Source organism: Erpetoichthys calabaricus, chromosome 6 (assembly GCF_900747795.2).
Source record: "Erpetoichthys calabaricus chromosome 6, fErpCal1.3, whole genome shotgun sequence".
NCBI classification, from domain to species: domain Eukaryota; kingdom Metazoa; phylum Chordata; class Cladistia; order Polypteriformes; family Polypteridae; genus Erpetoichthys; species Erpetoichthys calabaricus.
This window is the reverse complement of record NC_041399.2, coordinates 203,430,735-203,453,758: the sequence shown is the minus strand read 5'-3', so window position 1 is coordinate 203,453,758 and position 23,024 is coordinate 203,430,735. Positions and strand designations below refer to the sequence as shown.

The 23,024-nt window shown below is 37.1% G+C and overlaps 1 protein-coding gene across 3 annotated transcripts in view; it reads right to left on the bottom strand.

Moving 5' to 3' along the window:
• The window catches only part of mpp7a (MAGUK p55 scaffold protein 7a), a 346,325-nt gene that overhangs the window by 202,258 nt on the left and 121,043 nt on the right, over nucleotides 1-23,024 (bottom strand). For all 3 annotated transcript variants that reach the window (XM_051928990.1, XM_051928989.1, XM_028804346.2), the window contains exon 2: nucleotides 15,837-15,996. In XM_051928990.1, coding sequence (XP_051784950.1) covers nucleotides 15,837-15,873 — 37 coding nt within the window. In that variant the 5' untranslated portion in view covers nucleotides 15,874-15,996. The remainder of the gene's footprint in view (nucleotides 1-15,836; nucleotides 15,997-23,024) is intronic.

Here is a 23,024-nt window from a genome sequence, read left to right as displayed (position 1 = left end):
TTATACGAAAAATACCTTAAAAAATACAATAAGAAAAAAGAAAGAAAGAAAAACACAAAGAAAGACAGACAGTCCAAATTTATCACAAAAAAACACATTCTTCACATGCACATCCCAAAACTATGTAACTATGTGTGTTAAGCCAATTTAAAGTGAGCGAGTGTGTGAGTGTAAGCCCTGTGATGAATTGGTAATGCCTCCAGGATTCATTCTTGCATTGCACCCAGTCTTGCCAGGACAGACGCCATCCCTCAGAAACCCTGAACTGGAATAAGGGGGTTAGAGAATGTTGTGCTATGGGTAATAGAGGTTTTTAATAATGAAAGAATAATAATCTCAATGTTGAACAGAGAGAGAGAGAGAGAGAAAAGACTATTTCGAGTAATACTGGTAACCAAAAAGTATTGGGCTACTTCACTGTTTAAGAAAGTCATTTGCTATTTCTTTCAGGATTCCAATTTGGGAAATATGCACTTTGAAACTCAGATAAAACAGCAATCCTATAGCTTGTGGTCAATGTTTTATTTCCATGGTTTCTATCAGGGCTGAGTTTTTGTCCTTAAACCAACAATACAGCAGCAACACTGCCAAGAAATACTTGGAAAATCATCATCATGTTGCTTTGTACTTTACATCTTCTCAGCAGTCCAGCTAGTGATCACAGACTAAAGCTGAAAATGGCTTGCAATAACTTCCTTTTCTGGTTTACCAGCAACCCTCAATCAGACCAGCATGATGCTGGCTAATAGTAGCCAGTACACATTTGTGGTAAAAAGGCAGTTAAGATCAATTAACGCCAGACTCAATGTGTTTTCCACTCACTGACCCAGAAATATTTTTATTTTCTTCTTTTAACAAAGAAAAGCGAAAAGGAAAGGAAGCTATACATCAAATTGCTCTTGCAAGTTTTAAGGCATCAAGTACAGAAAAATATGTTTTAATACTCGTCTCAGTGAGACACACACAGTGAGTCATTTATACTATTGAACTGCTGACACTGAAAAAAATTGTTTTTGTGAACACTGACCAGAGATTTTACATCTCATGAAAATGCAAATTTAGGTTTGTGATTATATTTTCCAAAATTAAGATACCATGCTACAATATATACAAATAAAAACAAATTATTCAGTGTAATAATCCATAATTTATTATCTCAACATCAGCACTGGGTATCTCTTTCTACGAGTCGGTTGTAGTGGCAGTGGTTACCACTGATGCCTCACATATCCAGTGTCCTGTATTTACCTCTCGCACCCGGAGACTATCCGTGTTGTATTTGCAAGATTTTTCCACAGGATACTCCTAATTTTCTTCCAATCTTTGAGCATGATTTTGTGTGAAAAATGGAACCTGCGATGGACTGACACGCTTGTCCAGGAATGATTACTGCTTTGTGCTCAATGCTGCTGGGGCTGGCGCTGGTCATTCACAACCCTGAGTTGGATTAAGTAGATTTGAGAATGTTAAGTAAAGTAAAAGTGGCATCAATTACTTTATAATCTTGTATGAATGTATTTATGCTTTTTTCTTTCTTAATTATGCATTGTTTACCTAATTTCATTTGTTTTCTTTTCTTGTAACGTTATCCTTGATACCTTGTGAAGCACTCTCAGCTATATTCTTTCTATGAAAATGCTATAGTAATAAATGCAGTTGTTGTTGTTATACTCACTCTCAATGCAGGAGCCCCTCAGGGATGTGTACCAAGTCCTTTCCTATATTCATTCTTCACCCAAGATTATACAGCTAGAGAAAACACTAAAGTCACTGAGAAATTTGCAGACGACACAATAGTGGGTCTTATTTTCAGTGGTGGTGATACCGAACATAAAGAGGAAATCACTGCCATGACACACTGGTGCAAGAAAAATTGCCTCTCCCTCAATGTGATCAAGGCCAAAGTGATAATAGTGGACTTTGGGACATGTACTTTCCCCTTTCATCGTCGATGGAAATACTGTAGAGAGGGCAACTGGTTTTAAGTTCCTCTGTGTGCATATCACCAAAGATTTCACACGGACTGCTGACAACTGAATAGTGGTGAAGAAAGTGCAACAATGCCTTTTTTTTATATATACAGTATAAACACAAGAGGCTGAAGATGTTTTTGCATGTGCAATCTCACCTTCAGATCATTTTACACCTGCACCACTGAAAGCATCCTAACATGATGTGTCATTGTCCAGCATGGGTATTACGCTGCCCTCAGCAAATCTTTACAAACAGTAGTGTGCTCTGCCCAAGAGCAAATCATTGGATGTGGAATTCCTAACCTTCAAAACACGTTAGGTGGTGTCTAGGGAAAGCAAGGAAAACCATCAATTAATGACCCCAGTCAGTCATTCAAGTCATAAACTGTTCACAATTTCCACCTTCAGACAGAGGATACCATAGAGTTGGTTCCCGGTGACACAAATTCCAAAACAGCTTCTTTCATCAATGACTGATACCATTCCTTATCACCCCCATCAATCCCTACCCACCTTCATCCTGCTGTACTTTAAACTCTGCATTCCACTGCACATTGTGGGAGGTATGAATTGTTGGTATGGCCAAGTGCCTACGCATGAAATGTGTTTATTTTTTCAGTGTGTAATTAGTGAATTGATATTTAAATGTATTTATTAAGTGTATACTTTATTAATACTACAGACCTTGTATGCTAAAGTTTTCCACTCATTTGGACATTTGTGTTAAGTGATGTGACAATAATTATGATTGTGATTTTGTGATATGTCAAAAATTGTGATTTGACATATACTTGTACATATACTATGTATACAGTATGTAGATTATAAAAATTCAGCTAGAAACTGCTCTTTTTACTATTAAGAACCTATCATAGAGAAGAGAAAAAAGCTGGCAGGCACATTTCAAGCAAAATAAAGTGCTCCCTTAAATGAAAATGTTTATCATTTTTTAAGCATTCTCCATGTTACACTACACAAACAACTTTATTTAGACATGCAGCATTTTATAAACTTTCATGAATGTTAAGCACATTTCTTTTCACAAATGTCATATATAACAGGCATGTACTGACCACTAAATTTTAACTTAACATAAACTGGTTTATGAAAAAGGGTGCTGGAACAAGCATTACTGAACCTTAGATTCGGATAATACAGATTATCCATGTCATTTTTGGAATAGGTATGACTGAATTTTGGAATCCAAGCTTCAAGGTCAGTGTGTCTGCCTGGCCCGGAAGTGACAGGTGAAGTCGGGATAAGGGCTCCGCTTCCAAGAAAACGGAAAACTAAACATCTACGTGTGGAGGAGTGTGTCCGTCTGTCCGGCCCGGAAGTGTGAGGCTACTACAGCATGAAGCTCAGAGAGCTGGCAAGGCGGCCCCAAGTTAATGAGTCGGAAAAAGAAAGCGATTCTGTTGCCAAAGTAAAACCGACAAGAAAAGAGAGACAAGCACATTGGCAAAATGGTATCCCTTTTTCTTTTCCTCCCACCGTTAATACACAAATGAGGCAAGCATGTCAGCAAAATGAAATCTAGGTGGGAGATGCCCAGAGTAGTTCCTTTCAATTACCCGACATCTCTACATTTCAATTTTTTTTCTGACAATTTCAGTAGTTTCTAGGACCCCAGGCTTTTTACAGCACGGGTTTACGCAGCTAGTTAATATATAATCACGATACTTTTTTCTATTAATATACAATCACTACACAAATTTTATTTTAAACAAATGGCACCTCATACTGTTTGCCATGTGAAAACTGTAGACAGACAAACTGAAATACGTACCAAGAATTCAACATATTCACAAACTAGGGTAAAACTAAGGCTGCTCTTTTAGTTTGACTATGTACACTACCCTGAAATGATCTTCTTCTGCATACAATGGATATAAAAAGTCTACACACCCCTGCCAAAACTGCAGGTTTTGTGTAATAAAAAAATGGAATCAAGATATACCCTGTCAGAACTTGTTCTACCTTAATTGCAAAACTGCAGTCAATACAAATAGGATAAAAACAAATCAGAAACGGTTTAGTGAAAACAGGAAAAAAAAACAAATCCTACAAAACGCTGGTTGCTTTAGTGTACACACCCTTTAATAATCAAGGACGTGGCTGCGTTCAGAATCAACCAATCACAATAAGTCACATCTCAAGCAGTTAGTATACACCTAACATCAATTAAAGTGGCTCTGATTGAGCTCACATAAAGTTTGGCTGTTCCTGTAGGATTATTCTGATATCCTCTGTTGCAAAATACTCATACATGCAAAACATGAATGGGATCTCATCATTGAAAGGTATCAATCAGGACAGAAGTACAGAAAAGTATCCAAAGCTTTAAACATCTCCTGGAGCATGGCACAGTGAAGACAGTCATCAAAAAGTGGAGAAAATATGGCTCAACAGCGACTCTACCAAGATCAGGACGTCCCTCTAAGATTGATGAGAAGACAAGGAGAAAACTGGTCAGGGTGGCCACCGGGAGGCCTACAGCAACATTAAAAGAGCTGCAGCATTCCCGGCAAGTACTGGTTGCTCCCTACAGTCGTATTTTCATATGTCTTGTTTGTGGGGTAAGGTAGTAAGATGAAAGCCCTTTCTCATGAAGACAAACATCCAACCCCAGTTAATCTTTGCAAAAAGGTATACCGAAGTCTCCCACAACCATGTGGAAAAATGTATTATGGTATGATGAGACCAAGGTTGAACTATTTGCCCATAATTCCAAGAGGTATGTTTGGCACAAATTTATCATAGCACATAATCAAAAGAGCACCATACCCACAGTGAAGCATAGTGGAAGCAGCATTGCGCTTTGAGGCTGCGTTTCTTCAGCTGGAACTGGGACTTCAGTCAAGGTGGATGGAATCATGAAAAGCTCCAAGTTTCAGTCTATTTTGGCTCAAAACCTTCAAGCATATGTTAGGAACCTGAAGAAGAACTTCACCTTTCAGCATGACAACGACCCAAAGCATACATCAAAATCAATAAAGTACTAGCTTGATCAAAGGAGGATCAAAGTTCTGGAATGTCCAGCCAATGGCAAGACCTTAATCCAAATGAAAATCTGTAAAGTGACTTTAAGAGAACTGTGCACAGGAGATGCCGTCGTAATTTCACAGATCTGGAAATTTTTTGCAAGAAATGGGCAAAAATCACCAAGACCACAATTGCCAAACTGAGAGACTCTTACGCAAAAAGACAGTGTTGTAATAAAATCAAAAGGTGCTTCAACTAAGTATTAATTTAGGGGGTGTGCTCACTAATGCAACCAGGTTTTTGTAGGATTTTTTACTGAACAGTTTCTGATTTGTTTCCAATTTCTTTGTATAGATTGCAATTTTGCAGTAAAGGTGGAATACGTTCTGACAAGATTTATGTTGGTTTCATTTTTTATTACACAAAAGCTGCAATTTTTACAGGGGTGTGTAGACTTTTTATATCCACTGTATTAGTTTTTTGCCTGGACTCTTACAATTTGTTACGGTGGTTCACTCCTTATGCTAAAATTGGGAAATTAATTAAGTATCAAAAAGTATTGAATACAATTCTTTTATTTTCTTAGACACCTTTGCTAAGCCTGCATTTCTTCAATCCTGCTCACCACCTTCTACAGGTGAACAATGAAGTTCCTTTATACTTACATATCATCCTGCTACATCATCTGTCTAGTTCAAGACCTCAAAGCCCTGCAGAGTGTGAGGAAAAGAGGGCACCAAATATTATGGACACACAGCCCCTTTCTGTTCCGTACATACAGTATAACATATGCTAGAAGGTCAAACAATATAAAGACCTCCAGCATCCTCAACAGACGCTTTTCTTCCCCTCCTGTTCTGGCAGATAGTACAGTGCTGACCTGACGTATGCTCTCAGATTCATCACCTGGTGTGGTCTACAGATTATATACCTGTATTTAGTATATACAATGCAAAGCAAGTAATGCAAAATTTTAAACAGGATCAAGACAGACAAGTAAATCATATCAGCAGATAAAGCAGGAGCTAATAGGTGTTATGATACAAAAGGTTTACAAAAAACTGTAATATAACATTTATATAGCACCTTTCTAACCTAAGAAGTGCATGTTTTACATCTAGCACACTCTGCAAGGAATCCTATAGCATTCAGTATAAATAATATCAAAATATCCTATAAGCAAATAAAGACATTACGCAGAACTAAGGACTTCACTGTAACCGCAGGCTGTGAAGTTTTGGTGTTTTAATGCTCTTGCTGTGTTGCAAAACATGCATTTGCTAAATTTCAAGTATAAGCTGTCACATTAATGGTAGATGCAACTTATTTTTGGTGTGGTTTGCAAAAAGCAGGCATTCAAAATGATTTAGGATCAGATTTTGTGCCCACGGGTTTGATTAAGCATTCCTCGCAATGAAATAAAAGGTAAGACAGAAAAAGATGAAAGGCTCAGCCCACAGAAGTAACCACATGCAGCAACAGTTTTTCTTATGTTCTACAGCACTATATTCTGGTTTTCTTTGATGTTTTGTATTACATTACTTGAAAAAAGCTACAGTGGATTCCTTGGAGTCTTAACTGACATTAGCAATACGTAATCTTGGGTTTGGCATGATTCTGAAAGGATTTTTACCAGTAAATTTGGTCCTCCACTGCTTAAAGAGTGCTGCCAAGAAAAAGGTCATCCCATTTTATGAGTCAGTCAGACCAGTCTCTGATATTGGAGTATATATTTATAAAATTAAAAAAATCTCAATTTTCTGTAGTTGTTTATTGTTTTGCAGATAAGTTATTTTCACTAATGATATTCAAATATACAGTATATGATCCAAGTTTTTGTAGAATAATAAACAAGGTTTTCGGGGTTTTTTCTCCCTTTAGCATGTGCTTATCAACCGGAGATGCTGGAAGTTCCCTCTTTCTTCCCAATTGCAAGTCTAAGGCTAAGTGCATACTTCTACATTCTTATTTAAAAAATAACATTTTCAAACAAAAACAACTGCTGTTCAAACTAGTATTTTGACATTGTTCAGGAAAGAATCTCTATCCACCCTAAATTTACCAAAAATGCACAAGCAATTGACACCTGTAAGTACGTACTCTCAACTATAGAATATACAGGTAAAAGCATTCCTAAATTGTTGAAGATGCTTTTCTTCTAATCTTCTTAGGTCAACCAGTACACTTAGAACAAATGATGCACTCTGCAACACGTCACTGTACAAACTGTAACTAAATGTAATAGGCATTTTTCATCAAATTGTTGAAAGTATGGTGTCATTTAGCTAACATTTCAAGATAAAAATGATCTGAACTAGGGGGACTGGACCCAAACTGGGAATGTGAATTATACCATCAAACACGGGTCTTGCTAGATAGTTTGTTTTGGAAGTGTCTTAAGTTAAGATTATTTTGGGAGAAAATATTTATCTGATGGATGGATGGTCAGTTACTTCTGAATTTACAGTTACACTATTCCCAGTCCTTTAGCCACACTGTTTGCAGTAAAACGAGAAAAGACTATACAGCGAAAAATTCATAGCATTGTGCTATACTATACTGTATATACACGGCTATTCAAAATGAAAGAGCAGATTTCAAAAATTTACTTCAAACAAACTGTGTAAGACAGAAACACATTCCGTACATCACTGGATAGAGGAAAGTTCAAAGGTTGGTCCTATGGTCCTCGAGGTTGCATGCACTCCACATGATCACCATGTGTAGCACGACAAACATCAAAACGCTTGCCTGTGATGTGGATTTCCTAGGGCTCCGTTCGAACACACCTCGGATACGCTCGACATTTTCATCTGAAGTGCGTGGACGACCAGTGCGTTTGCGTTTGCATATGCAACATTCCTCTACAAATTTTTTTATGCCACTGGTAAATTTGCTTATGACGAGGCGGGTGTTTGTTGAACTGTCGTTAGAATTCATGTTGCACTTGAACAATGGACTAACACTTCGCAAATTGCAGCATGCCAAATGATTTCTCTTGTGGTGTTGTCGACATTTTACTATAAACAAGAAACAGTGCTCGGTGATATTCGCTGGTACTTTTAGACGAGCTTTTAAACTTTGAACTTTCCTCTATCCAGTGATGTGTGGAATGTGTTTCTGCCTTATACAGTTTGCTTGAAATAAATTTTTGAAAACAGCTCTTTCATTTTGAATAGCCTGGTATATTTATATTTTTTTTTTTGGCTTAATTGGAAGAATCCTTATCCACCGTCCAACACTGAAGGCAATGTGTTATACTATCTAATGCATAAATAATTCATTTCTTTCTATCTACATATCTCTATCTACCATATAAATACTAACAGGGGTGTGCAAACATAGGTTTACAGTTGTGAATATGCAAAACAAAAGAGTTTATTCTTGCATTATTTATTTATTTTATTGTATTTATTTGTATCATTTGTCTTCTACTTATTATTAAAGTGTACTTGAGAGCAGCAAGTAGATTACAAGAATGTTTAAATAATGAAGGCCAGCAATTTGAGCACTTACAAAATTGTACCTAGGTGCACTGTGCCATTGTGACATTCCTTTGAAAAGATAAATCTAATAAAGCTATTGAGCTAATAATGCTATTGTAATAATCATAACCTGCATAACTTTTTCAAAACAACTGTAAACATACTTTTATCCACCCTTGTATATACACACATATCTATGTATCTAACTCTCTCTCTCTCTATCTACATTGATTATCTAAATATAGACAGACAGACAGATGTGTGTAATTGTTATGTGCCAGTCTGAGTTTTGTGTATTTTTTATTTTACTGTTGTCATTTTTTATTGTTTATATTTTTATGTAATTTCTATTATGTTTATGATTTAACCTTTTTGTGCTCTCTCTATAAATAGTCTGATGTTCTTTATGTTTGTGGGTGGAACTCCAAGGGATGGGGATACCCTGACATCACTGCTTCTGGGACCAGCAGTGGATCATTGAATTTGTTTTTTTTTGGGGGGGGGGGGGTCTGGTTTGTAAGACTTTTTCTCTTCTATTATTGGATTTTGCTTTGAGGTGGAACTTGGAATTTAATACATTAGAATTTAATACATCTCAACTCTCTTTTAGAAATGTTGTACCAATTGTGTTTTTGAATGGATTTTGTTTTACATGCTGTATAAACTTTTTTAAAAAATTTTTTAAACTCAAAAACACAAAATTAAAAAAGGATTATCATGGAAGTAGCGTAAAGTTGAGGTCCTATATCAAAATAAAAAAGGCAGTGTCACCAACTGCACTGCAAAACACATATTCAAAAAAAGACAAGTAAAAACAGTAAAGTTGATCAAAACATCTGCTGCAATTTCTAATGAAAACAAATTTGACAGCAGCCTACTCATCTTTTTCATATTTAGGCTGCAACAGCATGCTCCTGAAATTGTACCAATTATATATATATATATATATATATATATATATATATATATATATATATATATATATATATATATATATATATATATATATATATATATATATACATATACAGTGATCCCTCGCTATATCGCGCTTCGCCTTTCGCGGCTTCACTCCATCGCGGATTTTATATGTAAGCATATTTAAATATATATCGCGGATTTTTCGCTGCTTCGCGGGTTTCTGCGGACAATAGGTCTTTTAATTTCTGGTACATGCTTCCTCAGTTGGTTTGCCCAGTTGATTTCATTGGCAGATGGCTGAGAAGCTATCCAGCTTACTTTCTCTCTTCCTCTCTCTCTCTCTCTCTCTCGCGCTGACGTAGGGGGGTGTGAGCAGGGGGGCTGTGTGCAGCTGCTTCCTGAAGGACAGGCTGCACGGAGCTTCGCATACTTAAAAGCTCAAAGGGCACGTATTGATTTTCTGTGGCTCTCTCTCTCTCTCTTCCTGCTCCTGACAGAGGGGGTGTGAGCTGCCGCCTTCAACAGCTTTGTACCGGCGGTGCTTCGCATACTTAAAAGCCAAAAAGCCCTACTGATTTTTTTTTTGACTGCTTGCTTTGCACTCCTTTGAAAAGGAAGATATGTTTGCATTCTTTTAATTGTGAGACAGAACTGTCATCTCTGTCTTGTCAAGGAGCACAGTTTAAACTTTTGAAAAAGAGACAAATGTTTGTTTGCAGTGTTTGAATAACGTTCCTGTCTCTCTACAACCTCCTGTGTTTCTGCGCAAATCTGTGACCCAAGCATGACAATATAAAAATAACCATATAAACATATGGTTTCTACTTCGCGGATTTTCCTATTTCGCGGGTGGCTCTGGAACGCAACCCCCGCGATGGAGGAGGGATTACTGTATACTAGTCATTTAGCCCGTTACAATAACGGGCGCTAGAACAGTAGTGCATAAACATTAGTAGGAACAGTCTATATTAAATGGCAAGGGACTTTGACCTCATTCTTTTTGTTGGTCGTATTTTTCTTTGCCTTTCAGACTTTCTTTTGTTGATGTTTACTTGCTGAGCTGACTGTTCTTCGTGAGCTGCCGCCGTGTATTGTGTGTCTTTAATTTTCTGTGACAGTAATAGTGTCTTGTACGGCTCTATTCAATAAGGGCGCGCACAAAAAGGCGAGCTTCAAAAGGGTGACCTCAATTGAGCACGGCGAATAAAGGCGTTCGTAGATAATTTAGTTCAAATGGCTCTGGAATATATGTGAAGAGCAACAAAGGTGCGGATCTTTATTTACGCGCGCCTTTATTCGCTGCGACCAATTGAGGTCGCCCTTTTGAGGCTCGCCTTTTTGTGCACGTCCTTATTGAAGGATACCGTCTTGTGACGTGCGCTGGCTTGTACGTCCGTAATATACCTTTAATTTTCTCTGGCGGTAATACAGGTGTGCGCATCGGTAATAAGCCTTTAATCTCCTCTGACAGTAATACTGGCTTGTATGTGGCTATAATATGAGTCACTGTATTGTGTACCTTTAATTTCCTCTCGCAGTAATACTGGTTTGTATTTCCGTAAAACGCCTGTAACTTTCTCTGACAGTAATATCGCGCATCGTACTGTGCCCTGCGCATGCGCACTTCATCAGAAGACACCCACACACGGACACCTGGACGCACATAGGGATTATAGACAGACAGACAGACAGACAGACAGACAGACAGACAGATAGATAGATAGATAGATAGATAGATAATATAAAGACCTCCAGCATCCTCAACAGACGATTTTCTTCCCCTTCTATTCTGGCAGATAGTACAGTGCTGACCTGACGTATGCTCTCAGATTCATCACCTGGTGTGGTCTACAGATTATATACCTGTATTTAGTATATACAATGCAAAGCAAGTAATGCAAAATTTTAAACAGGATCAAGACAGACAAGTAAATCATATCAGCAGATAAAGCAGGAGCTAATAGGTGTTATGATATAAAAGGTAAGGTTTACAAAAAACTAATATAACATTTATATAGCACTTTTCTAACCTACAAAGTGCATGTTTTACATCTAGCACACCCTACAAGGAATCCTATAGCATTCAGTATAAATAACATATCAAAATATCCTATAAGCAAATAAAGACATTACGCAGAACTAAGGACTTCACTGTAACCGCAGGCTGTAAAGTTTTGGCGTTTTAATGCTCTTGCTGTGTTGCAAAACATGCATTTGCTAAATTTCAAGTATAAGCTGTCACATAAGCTGTCATATAGATATATATATATATCTACAATATAAAGACCTCCAACATCCTCAACAGACAAAAAAAAAAAAAAAGTTAATATCCAGCAGACCCCTGTGACCCTGTAGTTCAGATATAGCAGGTTGGATGATGGATGGATGGATGTATTTGAATATTACACAGATGTCAAAGGGCCATCATTTGCATAAAGTAAGTGAATTCCTTGATAAAATACAGGCCTTACCCCTGTTCAGTCTTTGGTACAAACAGTCTTTGGAAAAGGCATCTCAGTTTCACTTACTTTCCCTTTCAAAATGTTTGGAAACTTTTTTTTTTTTAATTTCTAGTGTCTGCATGGGTTTCCCCCCAGTGCTGCAGTTGCTAAATTGACTCTGGTGTGTGTTAGTGTGTGAGTGGGTTTACCCTGTGATGTCCTTTCTAGGGATTGCACCCACTGCCTGATGGGAAAGGCTTCAGCTTTCCTGTGACCCTGCTCAGGATATGTGGCTTTGGAAAACAGATGGATGTACAGTTTGTCGTGAGCTATTATTGTATTTTGGTTACTGGAAAGAATGCAGAATAAGTACATAAAACTGCACACAAAAAATGCAGCTTTACTTACTATTTGTAGATCTATATAGAGTACAAGATCAAGGTTTTCAAACCTGTATATCTACTAAAAAAATGAAAATGAAATCATGCCAACGGGCAAAACTACTGAATTAACCCAACTATAGTAGCGCTTACATTTTTGCCTGTTAATGGTTTTACTGGCCAAAATTTTAATTCTTTTTTTTTTTTTTTTGTAATTTGTGTAATTCAATTTTCTCCTTATTTATACCACATATAACATTTATCTGCTGAATGGTAAACCAAGCAGGTCAGTAACACTAAACGGCAAAGTAATGGAAGAGGAAATTGCTGCCTGTTATAGATATTCAAGTCCAGCCTTTACATTTTCAGGGTTATGAGTAACTTGAAACTCCATGCATTCTTTACGTGAAAAGCAATCCAAGCCAGCAATTATTCTAAATATAATGATCATTACAATATAATTGCTAGATCAAATTTATACAATCATACAAATATCGCCATAATTTGCAGTCATTTTCAAATGCCAATAACAACAACAGTGTATTTTATTTTCTTTACACTCCTTTAATTGTGGGATAAAATGGTGAGTATATTACAGTCGTCTGGAAAGAAAAAGCATAAAATGGTAAATGCAATGGTCAATTAAACCACATTCACGAAACATAATTCCCACTATTCATTCAGTTACATGAAATTTCACATAAAGACAATAAGGCAGATTATATTAAAGAGCAGTATACTTTAGTAGAGCTTAGTGAAGGCTTCAAATTCAAGAAGAATGAGGTGGAATGCGCTTTGATTCAAATCAAATGTAGAAACCATTTGAGAGGACTGTAGAAACACCTTTGAGATCAGAGCATGGCTATACTGTGCATACTCTGATATCATATGGACTACTGATAACCTTTAGGCAGACTGTAACAGATAAGTTAACAGGGCGGTACATCACATTACAGCCTATGTTAAATGTAGCTTTGCAAGCACTTTAAGAAGCTTGGGGTATCACAACTGCTTTATTGCAAACACAATTATATGGAACCTGCTGTTTAAAAAAAACAAAAGGTGCATTTTTTTTAGTAAACCCATCCAACACAAACAAGTATATGAGACTTTAAAAAGAAAAACATGTTCCTACTTTTTTACTTCTAGACATTTTATTGTGGCATGGCTTCCATATTCTCTGTTCAAGTCCCCTACTATATACAGAATGTCCCCAATCCTATAATCATGATCACTTACACTTCCAAATTCAAAATGATGAAGATGGTTGGAAAGCAAGATGACTGCAGTGCTTTTTTGGTGTGGTTGAGTGGGCAGCATCTGTGGGGTTAGTAACCAAAGGAGTTCAGTTAGATGTCTGAGAAATGACTACTGCTAGGACCACTTGTTGGAGAACGTCCACACTCCTTTTGCTGGCCAAATGAACAGTAGTTGACTTCCTACACGTTACATTACTTATAGCACTTCTGGGACTTACTGTAATCCACGCCCCTAGCGGTAGCCCCTGTAATAGATTATCTTCTGTCAAAGTCAGGGTAAATACTTTAAGCATTTCTTTGAAGCTGTGTAAACCATTTGACGCAGAAAGTAAACAGAGGTTTGGATGGCATTAGGCAAGCTGCTGCTCATAAGTCATTTAAAGAGTTTTTTGATAAGAGTGCTGAGTATTTAATTATTCAGCACATCTGAAGGAACAATGCCTTCCTTGATAGTGATGGCTCCTGGGCTTTTAGTATGCATGACCAAGACCCTATTGACCCAAATGAATAATTTCAAAGCTTATCTTAACTACCACCAGAATCGCCATTTTGTGTTCTTTAGTTTTCCTCCTCATCTTAGTCACTGATGTCTTGCCAGAGTTTTCACATATGATTCTGGACTCCATTTCTATAGCTGCTCACCTAAATTGTTGGGACAAGAGAGTGTAAGAAGCTGGCCACAAGAGCAAAGAAGAATGAGGTGGGCAGAAATACATATGTTGCAATTACCAAGCCAGAATCAAAACTAGAAAGTCAGAGAAACCTTGCACCAAGGCCAAAGTAAAATACTAATCTTGAAGTCAAAGAACAGAACGTAGCTGTACTTGCACGATATTATACGTAAACCAGTAACGGCGTACTGCACGATAGTGAATACACTTGACTTGAGCTCTTTCTCTGTACATTTATCATTCGTTTGCTCAGAGGTTGATGCGCTTGCTACTTCCTGAGCAGCTCTTCTTTTCTCCACCCTAGCGGCCCGCTGCTTCTCTTCTTTCATCTGCATCTTTTCGCGTTAAAACTGATTTAGTTTTCGTGTTGCCATTACTTAGTAAGTTTTCTTTAATTTTTCACTTAAGATGGCACTTAAGTTTTCAATCTGCCTCAAGAATGATTAGAGAAGGTGGTAGGGAATGAGAACGGCGCCCATACGCATGCGCTGCACGGCCGCCCTGCTGCGTGCTGCCGAGAGTTGATTCTACAATAAAATAAAATAAAAATAAAAAGAGTAATAAAACTCATCACCTCGAAAGCGGATAGTAGACGTCACATAGTATATGCGTACTAAATTTCAAGTCAATACGTGAAACGGTTTGCGAGCTACAGGTGATTTAATATCCTGGACAGACAAACGAACAGCCACGGTAACGTATTATATAAGAAGATAAGTTCTTGCTTTGTTTTGATAGTATGTGTAATCTTGGGATGACCAGGAAGAGTCCAATGCCAACCTTTATGACTACTCATGATGTCCCATGTTGCATAACCGTTGACATCATCCCCTGGCAACACAGCGGAAACCGCTAAATGCACAAAATGGTAACGCTCACAGAATTCAAAATGGCATCACAAGAAAATGCAAAAATATTTGATCATATTTAAAACAAAGATAAATGACAAAAAATAATAAAACAAATGGATTCAGTGCCCAAAAAACCAAACTGGCTATTAAAAAAGGCACTTCACAACACAAATAACTTTGAGAACAGGCAGCAAGCAAATATTATTTGGTGCAACAAGAATACAGAAAGGGGACACTTAAACCATAACTGCCCAGGACAACGGCACATTAGCCAGATCAATATGCCCACCGTAACATGCAGTATATATTTGTTCTATAGATCCTACGGTTTTTTGTATTATTATACAAGGGAATTTACATATTTAATGCGGAGCCCTGTGCCCACAGTATGCTAGGCAAACAGTAACTCTTTTTAAATACAGAGAATGGCCCCCAGTAGTTGATGACAAGTTGTTTTCATCAAAGACATTAGAAACACAAGGATCCAAATATGTTGGGGCTTTAGTAGATGTGTGAGGAATTCCTCTGCTGGCAAGTAGAAGGAACGATATGCTCTAATAAACTGCCAGAGAGTATTTGATACATAAATGGGACAGGAAGAGTGATGGCATTTACAGTACAGTACAGTATCTACAGAAAACTGACAAATGAAGCAGGACTTGTCGTATGAAGCAAGTCTAACACCACATGTTCAGTTTCACATTTGAGAGGGTCTGAGAGAGACAGATCAACTTATGAACTGATAAATAACTTAAGATATGGGGGGTGGCATTAAGATAATTTAGGATTCAGTGTAATCATTTACTAATTTAATTTCAACACAAACCTTTGCACTACCAGGAAAAACGAGGAACCAACAATTCACAGTACCTGTGTCATTTCCAGACCCTGTCGACAATGCCGGCATGTTTTCCACCTGTGGAATATCACACAGGAACGCTAGAGTAACACTTTATACCCAAAAGCCAGGAAGCAGTTTTGAAACAGCCAAGATGTGTTCTGAAACCGTTATGCCATCTGCAGGAGTGTCCTAAACAGAAGAAAAAATGCAGTTTAAGAACAGAGTGGAAAAAGGCTGATGGACACAAGGACATATAACCAACAAACACACTGTGTGCACAAGTATTAGACAAGTATTCAGACCTTTTTTTTTTCTATGCACATTTTCTAACTCCACACCATATAAACCTGAAAGCTTAATAGATATAATAATTTTCAGGTGATATGTAATTGTTTAATGTGAGAGGGTGAAACTTAAAGTGATTAATAACTTATATTAAGGAGTGCTTAACTGTTAGGCAGCTTCATTACCTCAGGAAAAAATAAAAAAGAAGAGAGACCCGACACTGAAAAGTCAGAATTTGTAAAATGCCTTTCAGACAGATGCAATCTGCTGGAAATTGCCTAACTAAAGACATGTGACCTTTGGGCAATCAAACATTTTATTCAGAATAGCCAGCAGGATTGCAAAAAAAAAAAAATCATGGAGAAAATTAACTGAAATAAACATGAAGCAACCAGGGTCTCATTAGCCTCCAGTGCCACCATATTCCAAAATTGCTACCTACCAGGAATGTCCAGAAGTATAAGGTGTCAAGTGCTCAAAGAGTAGTTATGCTTCAGATTCAGAAGTAGAAATGTCAAGACTGGGCCAAGAAATACCTGAAGACTGAGTTTCCACAGCTGTTATGGACAGATGAAAAGAGAGTGACTCTTAAAGGAATAGACAGATGGGCTCATGGGTGGAATATTAAGGGACACAGAGCACCAGTTTGAGTCAGGTGCCAGCAACATAGGGTTAGTTGGGGAGACTGGTGTGGGCTGCTATGATTAAGATGAGCTAGTTGGACCTTATTGGGTTGAAGCTGGACTAAACATCAACTCTCAAACGTACTGTTTCTGGAAGATACTTTTTTCCTAGCAGTTGTACAGCAAGAAATCAGCAGCATTCAAGAAGGTCATGATCTTAATGCAGGGCAATGCTTCACTGATTGGTTAGCCAGCCAAGGTGTTAAAGATGACCAAATAATTATCTGACCCCTTTCCTCTCCTGACTTAAATCCTATCAAGAAGTATTGGGACTTTCTCAAACTTGAGATTTACAATAAGGAAAAACCTCTTTGGGAAGCATTTTGGAGGCTGTGGTTGCTGCTTCAGTAAAAGTTCATCGTGAACAAATCAAACCCACAGGCCCGACTGATGGGAAATGCATGACAGTTATTTAAAAGAAGGGTGACAATATTGATCATTGAATATGTCTGAAAGACCAACAATGTTATTTGTTCATTTGTATATATGTCAATTTATGATACTTATTTGTTACAGTTACTGTAAAACTTTAGTAGGGGAAAAATGTATTTGCAATTTTCTTGCCTAATAATTGCGCACACTAATGTGTGACTAATAATTGCACCCACTTGTAATTTTACCCTTAGGAAGACAAAATTCACTTTCCCTTTGTTAAATATTCAGGTTTGATGTAAAATAACATTCTGAACTGAGTTGAGAGCTTTGTGTTTGTTCAACAATAAAATTAATTCTGAAGAATACCATTTACCTAAAAATTGTGTATACAGTGTAGTCTGTCTTAAAGGAAATGATTATTTCTTCACAAACATGGTATATATATATATATATATATATATATATATATATATATATATATATATATATATACACACACACACTTGCCATGTGAAATTGTGTTCTAAAGTTAAGAGCTTTCTATAACTTAAAAAATATATATTGCTCACACTGCTGCTTTACAATGGAGGACATTGGGCAAGGAGAAAAAAACTTACCAAGTACAGTGGAACCTTGGGTCACGAACATCTCGGACCATGTACAAATAGGGTTACAACCAAAAGTTTGCCAAACTCTTGCATCTGTTCACGACCACACACTCGGGTGACGAACAAGCTAGTTTCCCTTCCGGTTCATACATGCCGATGATTTCCGCACGTGTACAGTCTCTCCCTGTGCAGTGAGCGAGCGCGAGAGAGCGTGAGCGAGCGAGTGTGAGTGAGAGAGCCCAAGCAGAAGAAGTAAAAATTACAGAAGAAGTAAGTAAACATTAAGTTTACTATTACACTGTGCATTCTATGGTATAATTAACTATTTTTGTGCTTAAAAATCTTTAAAAAAAAATATATTTACATACAGCTCGTACGGTCCAGAACGGATTAATTGTATTTACATACAATCCTATGGGGGAAATTACTTTGGGTCACGACCAAATAGAGTTGCGACCAGAGTTCGGGAACGAATTACGGTTGTGACCACTATAGGTTCCACTATATGTCCATTTTTCAAGCCAAGACAGTTGTCAAGTATTGAATCATGCTTTCCTTGTTTTCGACTTATGTCTGTGATAACAAATGGGATCTGGAAATAATCATTTTATTGTATATTCCTGATATTTTTCTACGGATACGTCTTCTACATGATTATGTGAATTCTTGCATAAATACAGAAGTAAATCAAAACAAAACCAACCACATGGCACGAAACGTTTACTGTGATTTGGTCTTTCAGGAGGAAACCATGACCCCAGGGGGTTGAAAGTTTGTTGCGCAGGAAGAGTAAATACAGAGTTATCACGCACGGCTGGTCTTCTTTTAAAATGGTTGAATCTCAAAGTGAAGGTATTCCCCAAACTCCCCCCCCCCCTCCCCCCCTCCACAAACTGTGCAATTCCAAAAGCCCCAGTGCAGGTACAAATTTTTTAAGTTTATAGAGAGCACTTTAATTTATTAAACTATTTTGAGTGGCAAACACATATATACCATGTTTGTGAAGAAATAACTGACTTGAAAAATGACCAAACTCATCCTTTAACAATGAATATGTTAGCTGTCATTTGCCTTTAAGGAAGAAAAAAATTAAAACTTTTTTTCATAAATCATTATAATCTAACAACTTTACCAAATTTACAATTAAAACACTATCCCTGAAATTGTAATATTTTACAAAATGACACAATAATAAAAATAATCTGGTGATTATATTTTGGAAAAAAAAAAGATTTTATTCAAAGACAACTGGCAAATAAAGAAAGACAAGAGAAAATGGCAAGCTGGCAAGTCTTCTTTTCCTGCTTCAAATTACAAGAATGATATCAGATATTTTTGTAGCTGATAGACACATGTTCAGAGAAAGCCCCCCCCCCCCACACACACACACACACTGTATGTATTATACACCATAACATATTACAATGAATACAAGCATCAAGTTAGATGAACTGATTGAACCAGAAATTAATCAAAACACCATTGAAAGCAATACAACAAAGCAGAGAAGATAATGAGTTTTAGTCTGTCATGATCCAGCTGTGGACTTATCATCGAAGAAGCCACCTGTCATCAGCCAATCAAGAAGTATTAAGCAGTAGCAGCCAATGGCAAATTGCTTCCAAACCTGTAGTAATTAGTCATATGGTGCAAAATTCTGCTATCCTGTTATCCGAGGATTTCTGTTGTAGACATAATAAAACCCCATTTCTGTCAGTTCATCAGTTGCATTCCACTGGACAAATTCAGTGTTCATTTTTATAGTAATAAGCAGCATTGCATTTTTCCTCTCAACACATTGCACATCACAAACACTAACATGTCTGTTGAGAGTCCTACAGCAAATGTTGAATAACTAAGGCAACAGTCACACTGAAACTATAACTAAACAATGGAGAATTTAAACAAAAAGAAAATTAAAAAGTGAATACTAATCTATTAAACACTCTGGAAATCAGTCCTGATTAAGGTAGTAAAATGACAGCAAGAAGAAATCTTATAAAATTGACAAATTCCATTAACAATTACTGAGGGAAAACGCTCGGCCCCCAGTACTTGAGTCTGAGATTCCTGCAGCTTTGTGTGAAAGTCAGTGGGCTCCATTACGAATAGTACTTCCTCTATCAAACCTTTTTTTTTTTTAATTTCCTATCACTTTTGTCTGTTTAAAATTTACTTGGTTAAAGTCTTGATTGTTTACACCATCTGTTGGAATGAAAATTGCAGTGCATTTTATTAGTTCACGTGTCACATGCCTTGAAATGAGTGTATCAAGAATGATGCCTTTGAAAGTACAGTCACAGTCACACGCTGTTAAATTCGTTTCAATTAGATAACGCTTCTGTACTTCCATTTAAGTGCTAGATAAATAGGTAACAATTTGTTGTTGACTAGGCAAGCAAGTTGTTTAATATTTTTCTTGATAGCTTTATGAAAAAGGAGTACCAGCAGCAGTAAAAGGTTTTGACTTGAAGAATATGTCAACATTTGAAAACTATGACAATAGAGGAAAGAGGAGAGGTTAGGAGTGTGTGCTGATATACTGTAGCATGTAGTGGCATCCACCACAAAATAAGCCACCAAAAGATCCCAGATTAGGACTAGAGTGCAGCCATGTGATGGGTGACACCTCAGCACCACACTAGTCCAGATGGAGTGGAACAGTAATGAAGAGATAAAATACAACCTTTAGATGCCAAAAAAATTACAAAAAAATGTAAGCACACATATTCACATGTAACTAAATTTATACTAAGCCTTATCAGGGTAACAAAACTGCATGAAAATGAAGTTTCCACTTTTTCCCCCCAACCCTTTTGAGGGAAAGTAATATCAATCTCTGTAAAAATAAATAGAAACAAAAACAAAACAAACAAAAAAAAAAAACCACAAGTAAAAACGCTACCTTCTTCCACTGTTTAAAGTTCTAGAAATCCCCTTCTTTCTGTAGGTGTCTAAATCCACTGTATTCCTCACTGTTGTTTACCCAGCATTGTTTTTCTATATAGTACTGCTTGTGCATGTAAATGAATGCTAAAGTTAGGTCCATAAATATTTGGACAGCAGAGAACTTTTTTCTAATTTTGGTTCTGTACATTACCACAATGAATTTTAAATGAAACAACTCAGATGCAGTTGAAGTGCTGACTTTCAGCTTTAATTCAGTGAGGTGAACAAAACGATTGCATAAAAATGTGAGGCAACTAAAGCATTTTTTGAACACAATCCCTTCATTTCAGGGGCTCAAAAGTAATTGGACAAATTAAATAACTAGAAATAAAATGTTAATTTCTAATACTTGGTTGAACACCCTTTGCTGGCAATGACAGCCTGACGTCTTGAACTCCTGGACATCACCAGATGCTGGGTTTCCTCCTTTTTAATGCTCTGCCAGGCCTTTACTGCAGCGGCTTTCAGTTGCTGTTTGTTTGTGGGCCTTTCAGTCTGTGGTGTCTGAATTGACCCTGCTCACACTCTAAATGGCATAAGAAGTAAGAAGTGGCTAAATGTTGTTGGTGCAAACAATCTCTGCTAGTGGACACCAGTGGTAAGAAAAACTGTCAAAATGATGAAAGAGGCTTTTGGGGCAGAGTTAAGTAAGAGAGAATCCAGAACATCAAGACAGGTTTCAGCAACAGGCCTAAAAGATGTCACCTGTAGCACTGGTCAAAGCAAAGGACCATGTGTGGGAAGAGTTGACCGAGTAATCCATGGTCTGTAAGGTACAATAAGGTGCCATTTGCTCCCTGTATTAGCAAAACAGCTGCTTCCCATGCTTAAAAATAAATCATCTCCATTCAATGTGGGCTTTGATCTTGTGCAAGAATGTATCTTGTCTCCTTCTCCTGTTCGTGATTTTTATCAACAGGATATTACGGTGCAGCCAAGGTTTAGTGGATATCTAAAATGTTCCTTTTGGCCTCATCATCTTCTGGTCACACGCATGCTCTGGAAAGCTTCCCTGGTCAATTTGATTAGGATGACATGAGAATTAAGATTCAAAATCTGATGACATGGTCTTCTTCCAGAAAAAAGTGGCTTATTTCATAAAGAAAAAGGGTCATCAGCTGCCCTGAGTGGAGGGGCTCAAGTAACTTATGGTTTTATTAAAAGTGAGAGTTTAGATGACTCTGAAACTAACCAATGGGTTGGTGTGGCAAAATCAGTTTTGTGGACCTTGTACTGGATTGCAGGACCAAGTCAAAGAAAGTTTTTGATTTACCAGTCAAATGTGCATCACTATTGCTGTCCTCAACTATGGTGACAGACAGAGCTTTTAACCGAAGCTAAAAAATATAACGAACAATGAAAACAATAACCCTCCTTCTCCAAACAGAAGAATTAGAAAAACAAACAAAAAAAGTTTCTGACTTGGCTAAAGATAGCAGTCAGAGTCAGGCATTGTAAAGGAGCATATTGTCGTAGATATGAAGGAGTCCTAGTGGCGTTTCTTGACAGGTTTCTGGTGAAAAATTGGTTGGCTAAAAGTACTCAATAGTTAGATTAGATTAGATAAAGTTTACTGATCCCAAAAGGAAATTCAACTGCATGTAGCAGCAGAATTGTACAAAAACAAGAATACTTTATCACAGGACAGATAATACAGCCAATCAATCAATAAATACAAAGAGCAATATTTACTTGAAGTGTTTGAGAAGTAAAACTGATGAAATCAGTAAACCACTGTCCTATTATTTCTGTTACTGATCATTTTTAACAATAAGAGAGAGGTAAAAATTAAGTTCAGGATTGTGTTGTATTCTTGCTTGTTTCGTCAAATGGTTTTTCATGGTGTGCCATTTAAACAGTCACATTTGATGGTAATAGCTTTGTTTCCCTATTCTTTTCTTCTATTAAATATGAAAATGAGCTAAATGGGGACTATAAGGAACTAATGGCATTTGTCCCAAGTATTTAGTACAGATGAAAACAAAATCAAACTTTTTTTTTTAAATAAATAAATGAATGATACACATGACAGAGCATGGTATGGAACCCATTTTCTGAAATTCAAAAATACCAGCTGTTACAGCACGTCCTGAGAGGAATTACAAAATATTCCAAGATTGAAGTCTAATCCATCTTTCCATAAAAGACCAATTTCAAGCCAGAAACCTAACAGCAGTATCAAGTAATTCCGAAGCATTTACAGTGCCCAGCAGGCCCTTAAGAAGAAGTGAAAAAAAAAATTACATTATTCCTGTTCTGCCTTGCTTCTGTATATAGCACAATATCATATTTTAAAGATATTTGCCATGTGGAAAGC